Below are 19,769 nucleotides of genomic sequence, written 5' to 3'. Positions count from 1 at the left end.
CGGGGAAGGACAGTGACACACCAGGAAGGGAAGGCAGGATTAATCACGGGTTTCACTTATTCCTCGGAAAGTTCATCCTCCGCCCTAGCAGGTTTAAGAATCAAGAGTCACACAGTTCTCTTTCTTCCCTTCAGAGGCTGAATATTAGCAGCAGCAGCGGCACATTTCCGTGACGACAGGAGAAGTGTTATTGGAAGAGAGGGAGAAAGGAGAACTCGCAGAACTGCTGCACGTGGTTGGATCTCCTTCTGTTATGCTTTGTGGAGGGTGTTGCTAATCTTTTCTCTAATGGGCAGAAGCAGCCCGTTCCTGGCTAAACATACATCAGATTACACTCTTTCTAAACCAACCAAACACACAAGTTCAGGCGTTACACAGCCCAAATATTTTTTTAAACAACTTCTTGACACGACTAGCCTAGTAGGGAATTGTTTTTCAAATATATAAAATTCTCACACAATTGGCTTTCCTTCCCCTGTGTATGATTAAAATGGGAGAAAGACTCTGCAGAGGAAGTAAAATAGTAGATGGACAACTTTGGAATAGCTTGCCAGGTTCCACCTCAGTCAAGACCTGAGAAAACACTTAAAAATAGCAGATTGCTGGTACATGTGTCTGGTCTGATTGAATAAAAAAATTCAAAACTTTCCTGACAGGAATGCCATTTGCCTGCGTCTCTAATATATATGTGGTGGCCTTGACCCAAAATTATTTCTTTCTGGGATTTTCCCCCACCCTGAACAATTAATCAAATGACAAAACAGCTTCGACCCAAAATTGGTTTTATTCTTCACTCCCCAGACTCAAAATGCAACCGGTAGAGATCTTATCCTCCATTCACCAACAGCAATTAGTGGTAGTCAAAATTTGGTACCGGTAAATTAGTGGTAGTCAAAATTTGGAAACCCATAGATACCTTTTTGAATCTGGGACATTGTACATATAGACAAACTAACTGCTCTACAAAAAGAGCAATGCACCAGAAAAAACATCAACACCATTTACACAACATGGTATCCATTTACCGGTACTGACTTTGTAAAATTTATTAAGTGTGGTTTTCATCCTCCATCAACACATGGAACATTATGGAACAACATCTTTATTTGATTGCTTATATTGGAACATAAGTGACTGCTCAAGCATTGATCAAACTCTATTCCTATTTTATGACATTCTATTATCATTTTGTATGTTTATATAGTTAACTTGAAATTAACCCCCCCCCCAATGTTTCATTTTTCATGATTATGTGGTCCTCTAAGCACCTCCGTCCCAGCCAGGATAGACAGCGGTAACGGATGATGGGAGTTGTAGTACAGTCACACTTTAAAGGGGCTGCAGGATCCCCCACTCTTGTTCAAGAGCATAATTAAGGGAAATGGGGAGGATTTCTCATATTGATAGGACCTGTCCTACCCTTGAAAGAGAGTGAGGGAAGACAGGACCAGATACTCTCCTTCCTTGCACTGGAAGAGAAGTGGTTAAGTAACAATTGAGGGGGAGAGACCATTCTAGACCCATACTAGTGTTACAAACCACCTAGCGGCCCCAACACACACACACTTCCCAAAAAGCAAATTTGTAGTGGATTGCAGTCATAACATCACAGGCTCAGAAATTTCTACTGTTAAGAAGCTGCTTCTCAAAATTCTTGCACTAATAAGGACAGCCCAGCAAGGAGCACACTCACAATTTCAGATCAAAAGTAATGCAGGGATGCCTTTGGAAGCTGTTGAGCAGGGGATGGGGAGGACCTAGGGCTTTTCAATGTTGCAGGGCTACAACTCCCATCACCCCTGACCATTAGACCATGCTGGGAGCTGATGGGAGATATAGTCCAACAACATCTGGATGGGCACAGATCTCCCCATTCCTATTTATGGAGGTATGTTAAGAGTTTCACAAGTAACACAACAAGCTGTAGCCTGTTAAGGAAACAAGGAACTGTAGCTTCATAAGGAGGAAATTACAGTTCCCAGGATTCTTTAGGGGTGGGGGAGAAACAGACTTTAAATGTGTGCTGGATGTGCTTTAATTGTATGGTGTGGTTCTGGCCACAGATACTGGAAGCCAGGCAGGCTGTGAGGAGAGTGGCCAGGAACAACATTCTCCATTCTGTTGCCCTCCAAATCTTTTGGACCACAACTCCCATAAGGGAGACTATGGCAGGGCACCATCACGTTGGTGAATGTGTGATCCCTAGAGCCTAACACTACTTCCCTGACTACTTCCCTGCTGCATATGCAAATTGGCAACAGAGGGCCATTCTGCACCCTGATGTTAAGCGGCAAAATAGGCACATGGGTTTTCTTTCCCTCCTTGTTCCAACATTCTAGCTATAGAGCCTGCTTCAAGCGATTATATTACTGCCCCTGTGTCTTCCGACTCCATTGCTGCAAGATGCTGTCTGCGGCTTCCAGGGTTGAGTCTTCCTAATGCACAAAACAAAAGTAAGTTTTAAATGCTTTTATCAGACACCTGCTGCCCCCCTCCACCTTGTACAATAAAAAAATAGCAGTTCAACATCTGGAGGGCCACAGGTTTCCCAGCACCCTAATTTTTGCTAAAGCAGATCACAAGATACAAAGAAATGTATGTAAACATCTCCCCCTAAGTGGCGTGAAAAATGTGGGAACTCATTCCAAATAATCCCATGGACAGCTCACCTTGGCAAAGCAAAAGCGAATGAGATGGTCAAAGTTCTTCTTCTGTGGTGGGCTAAAGAAGGCAGAGACCGGAATGGCGGCTAAGCCCTATGGAGGTGGAAGAATTGTGTATTGACAGGTTTTCCAATTACATTATAAAGTATCTGCCTTAGTTTTTTTTTAAAAAAAATAGAAAATGGACTTTTTGTAAGATTAAAAAACAATTCCTGACTGTTTTTATGATATGTTTGTAATTCACCTTGACACACAAGTGAAAGGGGATTCATAGATTAAATACTGTTGCTGTTATTATTAACATTATAATTACACATATCATTGTAAACCACTTTAAGATTACAGGTAGGTAGCCGTGTTGGTCTGGGTCGAAGTAAAATAAAAAAATTCCTTCAGTAGCACCTTAAAGACCAAAATAAAAACTTAGTTGGTCTTTAAGGTGCTACTGAAGGAATTTTTTTATTTCACTTTGAGATTGTTATTTTTTCAAATAATTTTATCAAATAAAGAAATATTATTATGATTATTATGTACTCTCACTTGTCTGGTTTCATGCCCTGAGTGTTTCTCCCCTGGTTGAAATGGGTGTCTGAAAATGTCTCTTGCTTGGGTGGAGGATAGAGGGGTGTGTCCATATACAGAAACTGGTTCACTGTACAAAAGCTAAACACTGCATTCATTGTTACAGGTAGGTAGCCATGTTGGTCTGACGTAGTCGAAATAAAACAAAAAAAAAATTCCTTCCAGTTAATGGGTGATTAACTGACTGATAGCTGTTGACGATTGTTGACGACCATTTGCAGTCGTTTACAGTCGTCAACAGCTATCAGTCAGTCAATCACTCATTTCCACCACCCTTCTGAGTGATACCCCTCCCCACCCTTTCTCTACATATAAGCGTCTGGGGACTTCTATTTCAGTGTATCTGAAGAAGTGTGCATGCACACGAAAGCTCATACCAAAATAAAAAACTTAGTTGGTCTTTAAGGTGCTTTTTAATTTTGTTTCGACTGCATTCATGGGTCCATCCACCTTTGTCTCTAGCCCAGCCCACCACTGGCACATGGCCCCTGGAAGGTTGGTCAGAAGAGTAAGTGGTCCTCAGGTGGAAAAATGTTCTCCACCCCTGGAGCTGCCAGTCATGAGTTGGATGGAGTATTGGTCTGAAACAATAAGAGGTGAATTTCTATGTTAGCAACCTTCTGAGTGCCAGAGGCAGAAAACCCAGTGTGGCCATCCCTTCCCTGTGTCAAGAAGAAGCAGACTGGTAATATTGCCACTTTCAGTGTTTCCCCAAATCTGCCACCTAAGGCAGCCACCTCACTAATGGTCTGGCCGATCCCAAATATTAGGTCACGTACCTTGTTCTTGATCATCCACTTTGTAAAGCGATAATCGTACGGCTCCTCCTCGGAGTCTGGCTCATCAGGAAGTTCATCTTCTAAAAAGAGAGCATGGGCATTGATTGAGTGGCTAAGATTGCTAAGTGACAGAGCACATGCTTTGAATGAAAAAGGTCCCCAGTTCAAATGCTTGGCACTGGAGAGACCCATACTCACAAACCCTCGGGAGCCTGCTGCTGGTCAACAATGCTGGGCTTTATGCACAAACTATCTTAGTATAAGGCAGCTTTCTAAATATCTCCATTGAAATTAGCCCTTTATTCTGAATCCTAAGGACTAGAACTTTACTTTATTTTTAAGGGAAGGACCATGGTTCAGTGGTGGGGCACCTGCCTTGCACGCAAAAGGTTCTAGGTTCAATCTCCAGGTCTGGGAAAGACCTTTGCGTGAAACCCCAGAGAGTTGCTGTCAGTCACTCTAGACAGACTGTACTGAGCTAGGTGCACCAATGGATCTGAATTTGGACTGGGTCTCAAAATAAGCAACATGATGGCTGCAGACCCACCATACATTTACAGCACATGGCTTGACCCAGAGAATCCTGGGAACTGTAGCTTGTTAAGCATGCTGGGAATGCAGCTGGTGAACTACATTTCCCAGGATTATTATTTTTTTGAAGGGAAAATGTATTTTAAATGTATGGTGCTGTCTCTTTAAATGTATATTCCCCCTTTTAAAATAATAATAATAATAATAATAATAATAATAATAATAATAATAATAATAATAATAATTTCCACCATTAACTGGGTGAAGGGGGAATGTCATGCTTACTGAATTCTGAGAGGTCGGCCACTACAAAATAGGAACCCTCTGGGATAATGGGCTTCATGCCAACAGCAAGCAAGCTCTGGACCAGGAAGTCTCGCTTTCGCTGCAGCTGTTGAGGTAGCTGGGCAAAGTAGCTCTCGGGCTTCCCAAAGCGCTCAAACTCTTTCTCTAGCCCACAGGCCACGGCTTCCTAGAGACTCATGAATAACAGATGGACATCAACTGCAAATGCAATTATCAGGCAAGGTTAGCAGCGTCAAAGTTGTCACTAATTCCCCCCCCCCAGGTTGATTATTCCAGTAAGTATATACATACTGTGCTCAATTCTTTGAGATGCCAAGAAGTATTAACGTGGGTCTTCTTCCATTTGAGTCCTACTCCAAGTAGACCCACTGACAATAATGGGCAAGATTAACTGGCCCAATAATTTAAATTGGCTTGCTCCGTGTAGAAGAATAGTCCAAAAGCCTGCTGTAAAAGAAGCTTCACCTGCTGGCGGAAGGACAACAAGGAGGCAGCCAGTCTGGCCTCCCAAGGGAGGGAGATTCAAAGCCAGAGAGCAGCCACTAAGAAGGCCCTCTCCTGCACCCCCAATTATAATTATTATTTAGTTCTTTCTAGATTTGTTGTTGTTTAGTCGTTTAGTCGTGTCCGACTAAATGGATTGCATGTAAACAACTCAAAGGATCCATTTGGGCTGAACAGTGCAGTACAAATGTTCTAGATAAATAAAAACTGAAAAACGTGGGAGACTGTAGTCCAGCAGCATCTGGAGGGCAACACATTGGTTACCCCTGCAGTGGAAGGTCTGCCACATAAACCATTTTGTCCAGCACTGTTTTCTTACCTGAGCCGCTGTTGCACAATGATAAACCGAGTTTTGATGAATTGTCCTCAAGTGCTTCAAAAGGTGGTCGGGCCCAATTGTCCAGCCAACCTATGGCCACGGAAAGGGAAATGCAATTATTTTTCAGATCTCTGGATAGCTGGTGCTCTTCATATGTCACTGAGAGTGTGGGAAAGTCTACTGTATTGCCACAGAGGCAACCTTCTGAGGGACACCTGTCAGCAGTGGGAGGGACCAGAGGCAAAAGGGGGCAGAGCAATAAAAGTAAATGCTACCTTTGTACACCTGGCTGGTTTCTACCCACAAACACACCCTCTAGCCTCAATCTCTACACACCCTCTAGCTTCAATCCAAACAACCAAGAGGCATTATCAGAGTTCAAGGATACATTAGGAACAAAGGAAGCTGCCTTATATTGAGCTAGACCATTAGGGTCCCTCCAGCTCAGTATTGTCTGCACTGACTGGCAGTGGCTCTCCGGGGTTTTAGGCAGGCTCCCAATGGCAGTGCTTGTCCCCCTGAGGTTCTCCTGGTCTACAGGATAGTCTCCTGGTCAACACAAAGATAGCTAGGCAGCTCTACTGTTTATGAACAATACAAAGCTATGCTATTACCATGGTCCTAATATTTGATGAAATGCTGTGTGCTTTGAATTACCTGCTGGCTGATCCATTTTTCATGTGTAGATGAAGATGATTATTAAAATTACTATGCTGCCCTTCATCCGAAGATCACAGGGCCTGGGGCCTCTCACATGAAAAGTATGCACCCTACCATGGACCTATTCCTTTGCCTGCAAGGGATTAGGTAGGAATTTCAACTGGAAAACAATCCTTAAGTCTGGCTCCTCCTACACCTGCCTCCTTACCTTCCATCCTGTTGCACTGAAGGTTTTTCCGGCACTTCCAATGGTCACGGTTCGTTCCCACATTCCTGGTAAACTTGCTGTTAAGCAAGGAAAGAAAATCAAGCTGAAATCTACACGGTGGTGCATTAAAGAGAAAGGAAATCAGAGCTCGGACATTTCTCCCATAAGGGAGAAGCACCCTGAGTATCTGCTCCTTTAAAAACACTGTTCTTTGCAGAGTCTGGAAAGTTCAAGGCAAGATCTTGCAGGAGTCAGACAACTTTGGTCCCAAAAAGGAGAGGAAGGCATAGGGACCCACTGATGCTTATATCAGCTCAGGTTCACAGACTAGGGGGAGGATCAGGTATGAAGCCAAGTGTCCAAAAAACGGGTCTGCCTTACCCATCCGGATATGCTTGTTGCCATCGTAGACCAGCCACTCGTATACCTCATCACTGAAGCAGAGGACGTTATGTCTCACACACAACTCTGCAATGAGCTCCATCTCCCTTCTACTGAACACCTGCACAAGAGGGAGAAGACTGGCAACTCCGGGCTCCTATGACATAGAACAGAGGCAGCTACTCCCACTGTTGGGATAAGGACCCTCCAAACACTCATGGAAAGGGTGTTCTGCTTTGCTGAGGAAGGTGTTCCCAGGTGGCAGAGAGAAGTTAAGGAATTTGACACTTTAAGACAATAAATGCCGCTTCATCAGGAACAGGTGCCATTCATTCACTCTGTTCCTAAATGGAGACGTCAGATAATGTTGCTATCTTCTAAGATTGGTTTATGAAGAGTTTTCTTTTTACAACAAAAGTTGGAAGAACCCTCAACTTTCCCCCAATCTTGCAGGATAGGAAAATCTGGCTGCAAAGGCATATAAGACTGGGGGAAGGTGGTGGGGGTGGGTTCAGCTGAAGCAGAGGCTGATGCCTATGCAATGCCCTGAAGCAGCACAATGATTCTGTGACACATACTGAACTGCACATACATATTTCAAATGTACACCAAGTGGCCTGTGCGAAATTGCAGGGTTCTTAGTTACCTTCCCCAAAGGGTTGTTGGGAGAGTTCAGCACAATGGCTTTAGTTCGCTTGGTGAACTTTGCCGCCAGCTCGGCTGGATTCAGTTGCCAGTCTCTGCTAGAGTTCAGCTTGCCACCTTCTGCAGCATTCTGGTGGAGGAGATGGAGAAAAAGAGAGAGTAAAGGGAGAGTCTGGCCACTGGACTTCTGCCAATGGGCAGAGGCCCCAGAACTAGCTATTTCGTTTGATTCAGGTGAAGCTGTGGAAGAGCTGAGCCACCGTCTGGGATCAAGGCCAGTCAACTAAAGCTGCATTGAGACAGGACAGAGGCAGTGTTGATACAAGACAAAAGTACTGTTGGTGAGTGACTCATCCAATCAGGGATGTGGAGCTCAGGTTGTTCTGGATGAAGTAGCACTGCCCGTAAAGAAGAGTTGGGCTCCAACCCCCATGACACCCACCCACACCCCAGTCAGTGTGGCCAATGATCAGGATTGATGGATGTTGTACTCTAGTGAAATTTGAAGTGTCAGGGTCACTGTCTACAAAGGCCAGCACAATCAGTCCACTTACTAGTTGCAGAGGTATGAACACAGAAGTCCCACCAGCCATTTTCACCATGGGCTCATAGCAGTCAAAGTACGGCTCAATAATAATGACCTAAGAAAATGCAAAAGAGGTATCAAGCACATTGTTTGTTAGTTTTTATGTTATGTGGTCACAGGATTTCAGACCTCAATATATTATTTGATTTTGTGTGTGTGTGTGTGTGTGTGTGTGTGTGTGTGTACGTACAACATTTTAACAAACTGCCAGACAAAAGGATCATTAACAGCAATGATGCCACCCATCTGCCTGTCAGGAAGAGAAGAAGGAAGTAAAGAACAAGGCTGGCTGATAGATCAGGCCAAAGGGGGCCCACCTAGTCTAGCATCTGTTCTCACAGTGGCAAACCAGATGCCTTAACAAAAAGGCCACAAACAGGACCTGGGCGCAACAGCAACACTCTCCCCCATTGCAATTTTCAGCAAATGGTATTCAGAAGCATACTGCCTCCTGACAGCAGAGGCAGGACATAGCTATCAGAGTCAGCAGTCACTGATAGCCTTTATGGATCTGGCCCATCCTCTTTCAAAGCCATCCAGTTTGGTGGACATCACTGCCTCCTGCAGGAATGAATTCCAGAGTTTAGCTACATGCCGTGTGAAGAAGTCCTTCCTTTTCTCTGTACTCCCAAAATCTTTGAACATTCAGCTTCATTGGGTGGTTCAGGGAGGCAGAGGCTAGAATCCCCACTTTCCAGTTTCATGAAGTCTGAGAAGCATTGCCCTAGCCATTAATATGTCCCAAAGCACACAGGCACTCTGTTACCTCGTCTCCATCATCCACCAGAGCCTGGAAGCAGCAGAAGAGGGCCTCATAAGCACCAACAGTCACCATCACGTTTTTCAGAGGGTCCAGGTCTCGTCCAAGCAGCTTCCCAAAAAAGCGGGCCAAGATTGCTACTAAACGTGGGTGGCCCTGGGGAAACAACAGAGGCTGAGAACACAGAATGGTAACCTGAAGCAAACAGGCTAGTAGAAGTTTATTGCACATTTGTCCTGAACTTGATCATAAACACAAGTGTTCTTTCTTCTTGCTGCACTTAGACTGCAGCCTATCCAGAAATTTTCTTCTGCAGCCTCATCTGCACTATATATTTAAAGCACTATGATACCACTTTAAGCTCCCATGGCTTCTCCCAAACCAAAGCATCCTGAGAACTGCAGTTTTTGAAGAGTGCTGAGAGTTGTTAGGAAGCCCCTATCCCCACACCTACAGAGCTGCAATTTCCAGAGTGTTTAACAACCAATCTCTCTTCCCATGGGATAACTGTGCAGGGAACTATGTATAGGACTGCTCTTGCATAGCAACACTTCAGACTTATGTAAGGTATATGCATGCAGCCTGAGAGAGAAAGGGAGGAGATTCTCACATACAAATTCTCGGGTATATTGGTGCAGCAAGGTATTCTCTCCACCAACAGCCTCTATCAACGCTTCCCTGACAAAGTCCGGTGGGGGGAAATTAGGGAAGCCTTGGCCCAGGTTCACGGTCTTGTACGTGGACGCCAACTTGACGAACTCCACCCTAAGGAGAGTGAAAGGCAAAAGAGCAGAGAGGAAGAATTAAATCCCACTAGGCCAGCCTCCTGCAATCTGAACCCCAGCTGGATTACAGATACTGTCTATTGTTAGGGTTCAGGGTGTGCAAAGAAGCAAGACTCAGACAGGTGGATGGTTTGAATCCCATCATTCACTGATCCCCCTAAAGCAAGCTGCCAGCTTAGGTCAGACAGAGATAGCAGAAGCAAGGGAAATGAGATAAAGGAAGGAATGTCGAAAGTCTGATGGAGACCTGGTTGCTAGAGGAATGTGACAGAAGTGTGACATTTGAGACCCAAATGGCCTAGGCATTCTTGGGGCACCTCGATGTGATTATGGGGGTGAAGATACCTGTATGGAGCCATGGTTGTTTTACTTCTCATGACCTGTAACCTTCCTTGTATATGTAGAAGGATGTTTATGTTTTAAGACTGCTTAGATGTTTTACGACTCTGTGTGCAGTCTCCTCGTGGAAGACCTTCTTCTTAAGTGGCAGTATAGAAAACCACATTAAGTTTGGCTCTGCCCTATTGCAATAGTATCTAATAAACTCTGGGTCCCTAACTGGATCTGCTGAAGTTTGCTGTAACTGTAATTCTCTTTGTTCCATGTTTTCTTTAAAACCTGTTCCCTCTCATCTGGGTAATGAACAGGTGGTGTAGAAGTAAATTCTTACAACACTTGACTGTCTGGATCATGTTTTGGGGCTGAACTGATGCTCTGTGCTTGGCTGGCCAAAACTACGTTGCTCCTTGAACTCTGCTCTCTCAGGTAAGCATTTTGACAAAAGGCTTTACCCTCCTTGGACAGAGGCCCCTAGCACCTAACAGCAACCCTGGAGCATAACCAGTACCACTTCACCAAAGCAAACAAGATGTTGTTGTTGGTTTGTCAGGGTGGAACTGCGGTTCAGTTGCAGTGTGCCTGCTTTGCGTGCAAAAGGTCCCTGGCTCAATCCTCAACAGTATCTCCTATTTAAAAGGATCAGGGAGTGGGTGATGTGACTAGGCTAGATGTAAATATAAGGCCTCTTTATCCTGAAAGGGCTCTGCAGCTGTTCAGCATTTATTTTTGATTGGCCAGTTACCATAATAATGCTCTGTATTTCTTTTCTTTTTTAGGAATGGTAATTTATGTTTCAACGTTGTAAGCTGTCCTGATATTTTTTATTATCTGGCCATACAGAACTACATTTATTAGTAAAGAAAGAAAGAAAGAAAGAAAGAAAGAAAGAAAGAAAGAAAGAAAGAAAGAAAGAAAGAGTCTGGCCTTGTATAGTCTGGCAGCTGGGCAAGTATGGACTGGGCAAGCATGGTGTATGGTGGGGCCCACCCAAGGAGGAAATACCAGATATTCTTCTCTACGCCCTCCAGCCTCCGAGCCTGAACCATCCTGGACATTTTTGCCTAGAGAAAGGAGGAAAGGGTAGGGGGAAAGAAGGAAGGAAAGAAAGAAGGCATGTTAGAAGTGCTGCTGATAATGGGAATTGTAGCCCAGCAGCATCTGCAAGGCTAGAGCTTCCCAACACCTCGTTTAGTGGCATTTAAGAGGGTCTTCTATAATTTTTCTATGGTGCTTTAAAGTGTGGAATTCTTATTAGGGTTTTTTGTAATTTTTATAATGTTGCAAACTGCTCAGAGACTAGAGTTTGATGCATGAAGTGGTAAATACATTACTAATAATAAAGGGAGCAACCTTAGCACACCGGGCAGTAAATACCCCAACTTCCCCTACTCTGTTCTGTCATTATCAACAAAAAACTTAAACTCCATCCATACAAAGCACAGTCACATTTTCCAGCTGGCTCCTTCTGGTTAAATGGTTTTTCCTATGGCAGGGCAGACTTTTTCAGGCCTAGGGCCACATCCCCTCCTAGGTGACCTTCTGGGGGCCACATGCCACAGGGTAGTTAGGGCCAGTGGCAAAAGTAGGAGCAGCAACAAAGGTGATTTCCCCCTTTGTACAGCAAGCAACACCCACTCACACTTCCCATCCTCCATCCAGACAAGGAGGAGACTGGAATGTCTGCAGAGGGTGACTAAGATGATCAATGGTCTTGAAACCAAACCTTATAAAAACAGTTGAGGGAATTGGGCATGTTTAGCCTGGTAAAAGGTAAAGATAAAGCCTGGTAAAGAGTCTGAGGGGAGATATGATAGCCATCTCCAAATATCTAAAGTTTGTTTTTTGCTGCGCTGGAGGGAAGGACCCAAACCAATTAAATCAAGTTACAAGAAAGGAGATTCCAACTAAACCTTAGGAAGAACTATCTAATGATTGACAATGAGCAGGCTACCTTGGGATATGGTGGATTCTCTTTTATTGGAGGTTTTTAAACAGAGGTTGGATGGCCACTGTTAGGGATTCTTTAGCTGGGATTTCTGCATTGCAGGGGGGTGGGACTAGATTGTGCTTATGGTCCCTTCAAACTTTAAGACTCTACAACTTTAAAACTTGCTCCAATGAGACCAAAACACTCAAGCAGGGCCAGTGAGGGGTGCAGCCTGCGGAGAGTTCCAAGGGTTTGGTAGAGAAGCCTGGGAGTCCACATTTGGCTCCTGTCCTGACACTCCTGGTCTTCCTACCTTTGAGTGATACCAGCAGAATCCAATACGGTTATTCCTTCCCAGTAGGTAACGAATCAAGGACAGAGCGATACTTCTAACCATACCACTACAACACTGGTTTGCAGTGCCATATGCATGGACCTGCGTTATTTCTTACACAGAGAGAGGAATGGGAGAGAGGAAAAGAAATGAGAGATCAATTGCATTCAGACACAAACCCAAAGCTGCTCCTTGATCTTGGGAACCGTCATGCAAAATGTGGTTAGGATATCTTAGGTCCAAATACCTCATAGTCCAAATGCACTATGAGAAAATGAACAACTTTGCAAAATAGATAGCTGATGTATGAGCGTACGTGGACGCAAGTAGCCTTGAGCCAGCAAGGTGTAGTGATTAGTACTGGACAAGGGTCAGGGAGCACATTGGTTCAAAAATCTCCAGTCATGAAATTCACTGTGTGACCTAGACCCAATCACTAACTCCTGGTCTAACCTGACTCACAGATCTAGTTACAGGTACCGGTAGGTAGCTGTGTTGGTCTGCTGTAGTTAAAACAAAATAAAAAAAATTCCTTCCAGTAGCACCTTAGAGACCAACTAAGTTTGTTCTTGGTATGAGCTTTCATGTGCATGCACACTTCTTCAGATACTTAAGTGTGCATGCACACGAAAGCTCATACCAATGACAAACTTAGTTGGTCTCCAAGGTGCTGCTGGAAGGATTTATTTATTTATTTTGTTCTGACTCACAGAGTTGCTAGGAGGATAAAATGCGAAGAGAGAAAACCATAAGCAGTGTCTTGAGCTCCTTGGAGGAAAAATGGGATATTAATGTAATACAGAAAACAAATGCTGCATTTGGAATTTGAAGGATGTCACAGAAGCTTCTCTACAAAAGGAAGAGATGCCATCCATCCCTGTCTTGAAGTAAGAGAAATAAAATCACATTTCCAAAGAACCACATGCTTCCTGGCAGGATCATAGCAGCTTTCAGAATCTCAGAACCAAGCTGAGTTTTCTCGCTTCTTAGCCACCAAAGGGATTATTAGGTGTAAACAGATAATCTCAGAGGAACACAGGATGACAAAACAAAGCATATGGGGTTTAATCAAGAATGTAAAGAACCAGGCCAAAACTGTTAACAACAACATAAACATATAAATACTTTAAAAAATTCCTTCAGTAGCACCTTAAAGACCAACTAAGTTTTAATTTTGGTATGAGCTTTCGTGTGCATGCACACTTCATTAGATACCACACACAAAAAGCTCATACCAAAATTAAAACTTAGTTGGTCTTTAAGGTGCTACTGAAGGAATTTTTTAATTTTGTTTCGACTCAGACCAACACGGCTACCTACCTGTAAATATAAATACCGGTACTTAATATTAATAATAAAGCAAGTCTTTAAACAGGGGTGAAAGGGGATCCGCTTACTCTAAAGTTTTCTGGACTTTTCCATACCACAAAATTCACCATGCTTGGCACCTTTCAATTTCCCTGTGGTGTGTGTGGGTTTTTTTTTTTAAACAAGTGAAATATTTCTGGGAGGAGATATGACAGGGCTCCAGCCAATCACAAAAAGCAAGGGGGGATTTTAAATAAAGGGAAGGGGATCTTGTGGCATCCCAGCTAAGGGTGACAGCCTTTTTTCTTTCTTTTTTGGCCTGGGGTCCTCAACTGTGTTTGCAGCAATGCCATGCCGGGGGGGGGGGGGATTGTCACCTGATTTGTTCAGCTTCTATTAAAGGCACAACTGTACACCAAGGCTGTGTTTAAAGCACTATACTGTATGTTTAAAGCATGACCCTCCCAAAAGAAATCCTGGGAGCTGCGGTTTGTTAAGGGCGATTGAAATCTTAGCTCTTTGTAGGGTACTACAGTTCCCAGGCTTCTTTTTTGGGGGGAGGGGATGTGCTTTAAATGTATGGTGTGTAGGCAACTATTCTTACCCCATTCCTTACCTTCTTATGACTAGCCGGCAACCTTAATTCTGGTGTCCCTTTTGTCCAAGCTGGTGATGGCAGAAAGGAGGCAGGTGGTTCCTTTTAAAGAACTTTGCTCCTCGATCTAGATAAGTAATAAGTAATCTTAAGAAGAAAAAAGGAAATGAAATGAACAAAGCTGGAGGGGGTGTGAATTTACATGTGCTTGACAAGCCCTCTGCTGGGTGGAGAGAGAATTAACCCTTCATACATTCCCCCACCCCCACCCCTAAAGAATCCTGGGAATTGTAGTTTGTAAAGGGCAGGCATAGGCAAACTCGGCCCTCCAGATGTTTTGGGACTACAACTCCCATGATCCCTAGCTAACAGGACCAGTGGTCAGGGATGATAGGAATTGCCTGGTTAAGGGTCCTGGGAAGGGCAGCTCTGATGGGTAAATTCCAGAATTTTTTGGGGAGGAGTGTACTTCTAACTCTGATCCATACAAAACATTTAAAGCATATTCAGCACACATTTTTTAAAAAACAACACCCAAAATAAATCTGGAAATTTCAGTTTCCCCTCACAGTGCTACTATTCCCATCCTTTGGTAGGCATGGGGTTTAAATGTATAGTGTGGATCTGCCCTAATGTACATTGTGTATGTAGCTTTCATTTGAGTGACACCCCCCCCTTCAAAAAACGAGGATAAGAACATAAGAGTCAGCTGGGTGAGACCAGCAGCTCATCTAATAAAGCATCCTGTTCTCAAGCAGCAACGCTCTTCTTGATGCCTTTCAGATTACAAGGCTGCCAAAGGCCACCAACCACACTAGCTAAGCTCTCCCTCCATAGTTGGAGGCAGTGGTCCTTCTGGATTTCAGATGCAGGAAACTGCAGAAGGGGACAGTGCTTTCGTGCTCGGGTGCTGCTTGTGGGTTTCCCTTCAGGGCATCTGGTTGGGCACTGTGATGACAGCATGCTGGACTAGATGGGCCACTGGCCTCATCCAGTAGGTTCTCCTTATGTTCTTAAGTGAGAGTTATTTGGGGACTAGGGCTTAGATTTTCCTCTCCCTGTGGGAGGTTATGTCTTCAAGGTGTCTGGGTAAGTGAAATGGTCAACAGACTACCAGTCTTTGCAGTAACGACTGACTTAAATCTCAAGAGGCCTGCTTTGCTCTCTGTGCTACGTATGACACTGGGGGTTCCCACTGGAACCTAACCAGAAAGCAAGATCTGTTGGGAGTGTTAATGCTGCAAAACACACCCCAATTTTGTTATAGGAAATGACACCAGTTTCTAGCAAATTACATTCAAAGCAAACCAACCCAGGGGGCACACTGGAACCCTCAAAACCGTTCACCCCTTTGAGATTGGGGTATTTAGCCCCCCCAAAAAACAATATTTACATGAACAAATGGAGCATACATCCTTGTTCAGAGACTCTAATGGCATGGAGGGCAAATCTGCACCTTACATTTAAAGCACATGGCTACCCACAAGGAATCCTAGGAACTGTATGTTATAAGAGTTAAAAGGGGTCCTTCTCCGGGAGGGAGCCCGGACCTCCGGCAGAGCACAATTGAAAGCCCTTACCGGCTAGTAAAATGACAGAGACCAGACCAGAATTCTAGTGAAAAGCAAGGTGCCTAGTTAAGCCTGATCTTTATTAAAAGCTGTTGCAACAGGGTGTTCCTCCCCACACACACAGGAAGGGGGGGGGGAAGACCCAGAACAAAGGTGTGCAAGCTCTTACCATATATAGAAATTTTAAATTTCCCGCCCTGGAGTCCAAGACTGCCCCCAGAAACAACATAGATACATCACAGAAGGGGTGTAGCCCAAGACCACCCCCCCACATACATCATAGCTACATCACAGACAAGGGTGGTCTACAGCAGAAATCCGAGTGCGTTGTTTTTATTGTTTTTATCCTGCGTGGCAGATTACCTGCTAATGGTCATTTGACTGGATTACCTGGGGAGCCTGGCCAGTCTTTTGTAATGATAAATACTTAGTTCCTGAGCCAGGTCACAGGCTCACACCCTATTCATATCTTAAATGTGCCCTTAAGACAGGATTTGTGAGGAAAGAGACAATGGGGAGGTTTCCCACTTTGACCTTGCAGAGAAATATTTGAGGTCAATTTGTTCAGGACTTTTTTCTGTGAAGTTTCAGACATGTGGTTTATATATACAGTTATGAACATTTATCTTTTATATATATATGATCTTAAAATTCTTATAACACTGTACTTTTCTTCTTATATAGCTACAAGCTCTAGCACAAAACTACAGGTCCTAGGATTCTTTAGAGAGAAGTTGTGTGTGCTTGAAATGGCCCTAGTAAAGGGACCCCTGACCATTAGGTCCAGTCGTGACCGACTCTGGGGTTGTGGCGCTCATCTCACATTATTGGCCGAGGGAGCCGGCGTACAGCTTCCAGGTCATGTGGCCAGCATGACAAAGCCGCTTCTGGTGAACCAGAGCAGCACACGGAAACGCCGTTTACCTTCCCACTGTAGCGGTCCCTATTTATCTACTTGCACTTTGAGGTGCTTTTGAACTGCTAGGTTGGCAGGAGCTGGGACCAAGCAACAGGAGCTCACCCCGTCGCAGGGATTCGAACCGCCGACCTTCTGATCGGCAAGCTCTCTAGGCTCTGTGGTTTAACCCACAGCGCCACCTGCGTCCCTTTATTGAAATGGCCCTAAGAAGGGCTATAAAAATCAATGTGATTTACTGCCAAGTAAACATACTCAGAAATGCAATATTGGTGAAATCTCTTTCACCACTAGATTTTAATATGGAAATATATTTGTAAAGACACAGTATTTGCAGAAATAAAAGAAAAGAAAAGACCACCTTAAACACTGCAGTCACTTTCCTGCTCTAATGAAATTGGAATGAATGCCTTTCAATTCTCCTTTATCAATATTTCAGGAATTTACTATTAAATCAACATTTTTGTGATGATCCAGCCCAATAAAAATGTTGGTGAGTGAATCATCCAAGTGCATCAGAAACCCACTTTTTATTGATGCTCACACAAAAATTAACATTGCAATCTGATACCATCACAGGCTTGAAATAAAGCTGCTTTCTAGCAAGCAATAAAAGGAACATTTATCTGACCAAATGCCTTGACATTGGGAAACCAAAGTCACAGAGATGCTTTGGGTTGTTAGCAAAGCACTTTTATGTTTGTGGAGGCAAATTATGGAAGGGCAGTCTTCTGGTTTGTTCGCTTTAAAAAATAATGTTGTGTTGCCCGGAACAGGCAGTAGTTGCAACTACCATTACTGTTTGGAAGAGTGTGGAAGAGTGCTTAGAGCAGGGGTTGTCAACCTGGTCCCTGCTGGGCATTTCAGGATTCTAGGTGGGCGGTAGGGGGTTCTATGGCACAAGCTGAATCCTTCCATCAAGCACTAGTGGGCGGTAAGGAAATTTTATCATCAAGAAAGATGCATTAGTGAGTGGTAGGTATAAAAAAAGTTGACTACCCCTGGTTTAGAGCATAAAATTAGGATCAGATAGACTCTGGTTAAAATGCATGAAGCTCACTGTGTAATGGTCATCATCTCTGTGGCCTGGGGAGAGTCCTGAGGGCCAAAAAGAGAAGCAATTGGCCCCTTGGGAACTGAGGTTCCCTTCCCTTCTCTGTATCTTGCAAATACATATTAAAATGCTAACAAATTTTCGACAGGCCCTTTTAAAAAATGATGATGATGATGGTCTGCAGATTGATGCAGAAATGTGGAAAATTGAACTTGTGAAGCCTAGATAAACTGAAATTTACATGGTTACAGGTAGGTAGCCGTGTTGGTCTGGGTCGAAGAAATTGACATATTTGCCGTTCTCTAGATGCTGGAGGAAATGATGGGAGGTAAAGCGACTCCTGTTTACACACATTGCCCATCTGTCTGCTCTGCAGGTGAAGAGGTGATTGATCACCTGCCATGCCAGTGTGGAGTGCAGTCAGTGTGTTGGTAGGAGCTGGGGAGCCCAGGTTCAAATCCCCCACTCAGCCATTGTTATAGGGGCAGGCTTTTACAGCCCAGCTCTCTATCAAGGGATTCAGTGTCCCCCCAAGTCCATTATTAGTCAGAGGAAAATGAATGGAACCAGTAGAAGGAAAGCAAGGAAGATATTTATTTTTTCTGTTGCATCAGAATTTCCCCTCCCACCACCTTGCAAGGAGGTGAGGACCCAGAACAAAGGTGTATAACAGCTTTTTTTTTTTTACTTAAGAAATTTCCCAACCCCTTAGCCAAAGACCACTCAAAAGCATCCTACACAGATTCAAGTGTACCTTATCTCCTGTTTGTCAAGATAGCTGATAATCCTTTCTGATTGCATTAGCCTGCCAGTCTTTTGAAGTGATAGATACCCTAGCTTCTGAAACCATTGTCATAGACCTCCCCTATTCATACACAAGATGTGCTCTTTGGACTGGATTTGAAGGATTTGTAAGTGAAAAGAACAATTGGGAAAGGTTTTGCTAAGCTACTTCCTTCTGCAAAGAAATAATGGGGGTCAATAAGAGTCAAGAAGACTTCATGATGGCTTTTGCTGGTCTTTGACAGTATTAAAGTTTACTTACTTACTTCAGGATGTCTCTCCTATACTATTGCAGACAAGTGGTTTATGTACTTATGTATACAGTATGTGTTTTATCTTGTGCACTTATGAACATTCATTTTATTTACAACACCTTAGTATTCTTATAACATCAGGAAGCTCACCTTTGACATGTCACTGTCTCTCAGCCTAACCTACCTCACAAGATAAAAAAAATTCACTCCAGTAGCACCTTAGAGATCAACTAAGTTTGTTATTGGTACGGCTACCTACGGTACCTGTAACTACCTGTACCTACCATTACAACAAGGCTGTTGTTGTAATGGATTTTTAAAAATTGGGGGGTGGGGAGAGAAGCATAGATGCCGCCTTGAACCCTTTGCGGGGATGGGGAGAAAAGGTGGGATAGATATACAACTATAGATATACATCTATAGATATTTATAGATAAATAGCAAACATGCAATGCTAGTCCTATTCAGAGTAGGGCTATTGAAATGGATGAGCATGGCTGATTTAGCCCCATTAATCTTAGCTGGTCTACTGTGAGAATTTATTAGGACGCAATCCAATATGTTGCTTTTTATATATAATATTGTATATTTGGTTTATAAATCTGCTATAAAATATCACATTAGTACCCGTTGTCATCAGGATGTGGGGATTAGGCTAATACTGCCGTTTTTACATAATGAGTTGGAGATTTCTCTCCTTTTAAATACGGAGAGGCGCAACTGATATACATGTTAATTATATATATATTTAAAAATATATAAGAAAGAAAGAAAGAAAGAAAAACGTACGTGCGGAGAGCGACCTTCCCTTACCAAGATGGCCGCTTGGCGCTCCTTTCCCCCTTCCATACTCAAGATACCATCTTTTGCCCTTTCCATTCGATTCCTTTCCCCTCTCTCTCCCCGTGGGGAATACCTTGCCCTTCCAAAGATGGCTCCTCTCGAGATGGCGCCGCCTAGTGGAACAGAGGAGCGTAGT

General features: G+C 43.7%; 1 protein-coding gene across 10 annotated transcripts; it reads right to left on the bottom strand.

The window, feature by feature from the left end:
• Nucleotides 1-1,000: 1,000 nt before the first annotated feature.
• Nucleotides 1,001-19,733, bottom strand: KYAT1 (kynurenine aminotransferase 1). 10 transcript variants are annotated; one of them, XM_088665261.1, is made up of 15 exons: nt 19,604-19,721; nt 14,234-14,359; nt 12,289-12,422; nt 11,051-11,109; nt 9,539-9,689; nt 8,931-9,080; nt 8,133-8,219; nt 7,580-7,708; nt 6,934-7,054; nt 6,553-6,629; nt 5,685-5,774; nt 4,841-5,027; nt 4,025-4,104; nt 2,670-2,756; nt 1,001-2,435 (listed from the first exon to the last, which is right to left on the bottom strand). In XM_088665261.1, exons 3-15 carry the CDS (start codon nt 12,370-12,372, stop codon nt 2,367-2,369), a joined length of 1,371 nt encoding a protein of 456 aa, XP_088521387.1. In that variant the 5' UTR covers nt 12,373-12,422; nt 14,234-14,359; nt 19,604-19,721; the 3' UTR covers nt 1,001-2,366. The 10 variants fall into 10 exon arrangements, with proteins under 10 accessions (XP_088521387.1, XP_088521385.1, XP_034969469.1 ...); XM_088665259.1 differs by having other exon boundaries at nt 1,001-2,431; XM_035113578.3 differs by having other exon boundaries at nt 19,580-19,707.
• Nucleotides 19,734-19,769: the final 36 nt, after the last annotated feature.

Source organism: Zootoca vivipara, chromosome Z2 (genome assembly GCF_965207765.1).
Source record: "Zootoca vivipara chromosome Z2, rZooViv2.hap1.1, whole genome shotgun sequence".
Lineage (NCBI taxonomy): Eukaryota > Metazoa > Chordata > Lepidosauria > Squamata > Lacertidae > Zootoca > Zootoca vivipara.
This window is presented reverse-complemented; position numbering and strand designations above follow the sequence as displayed.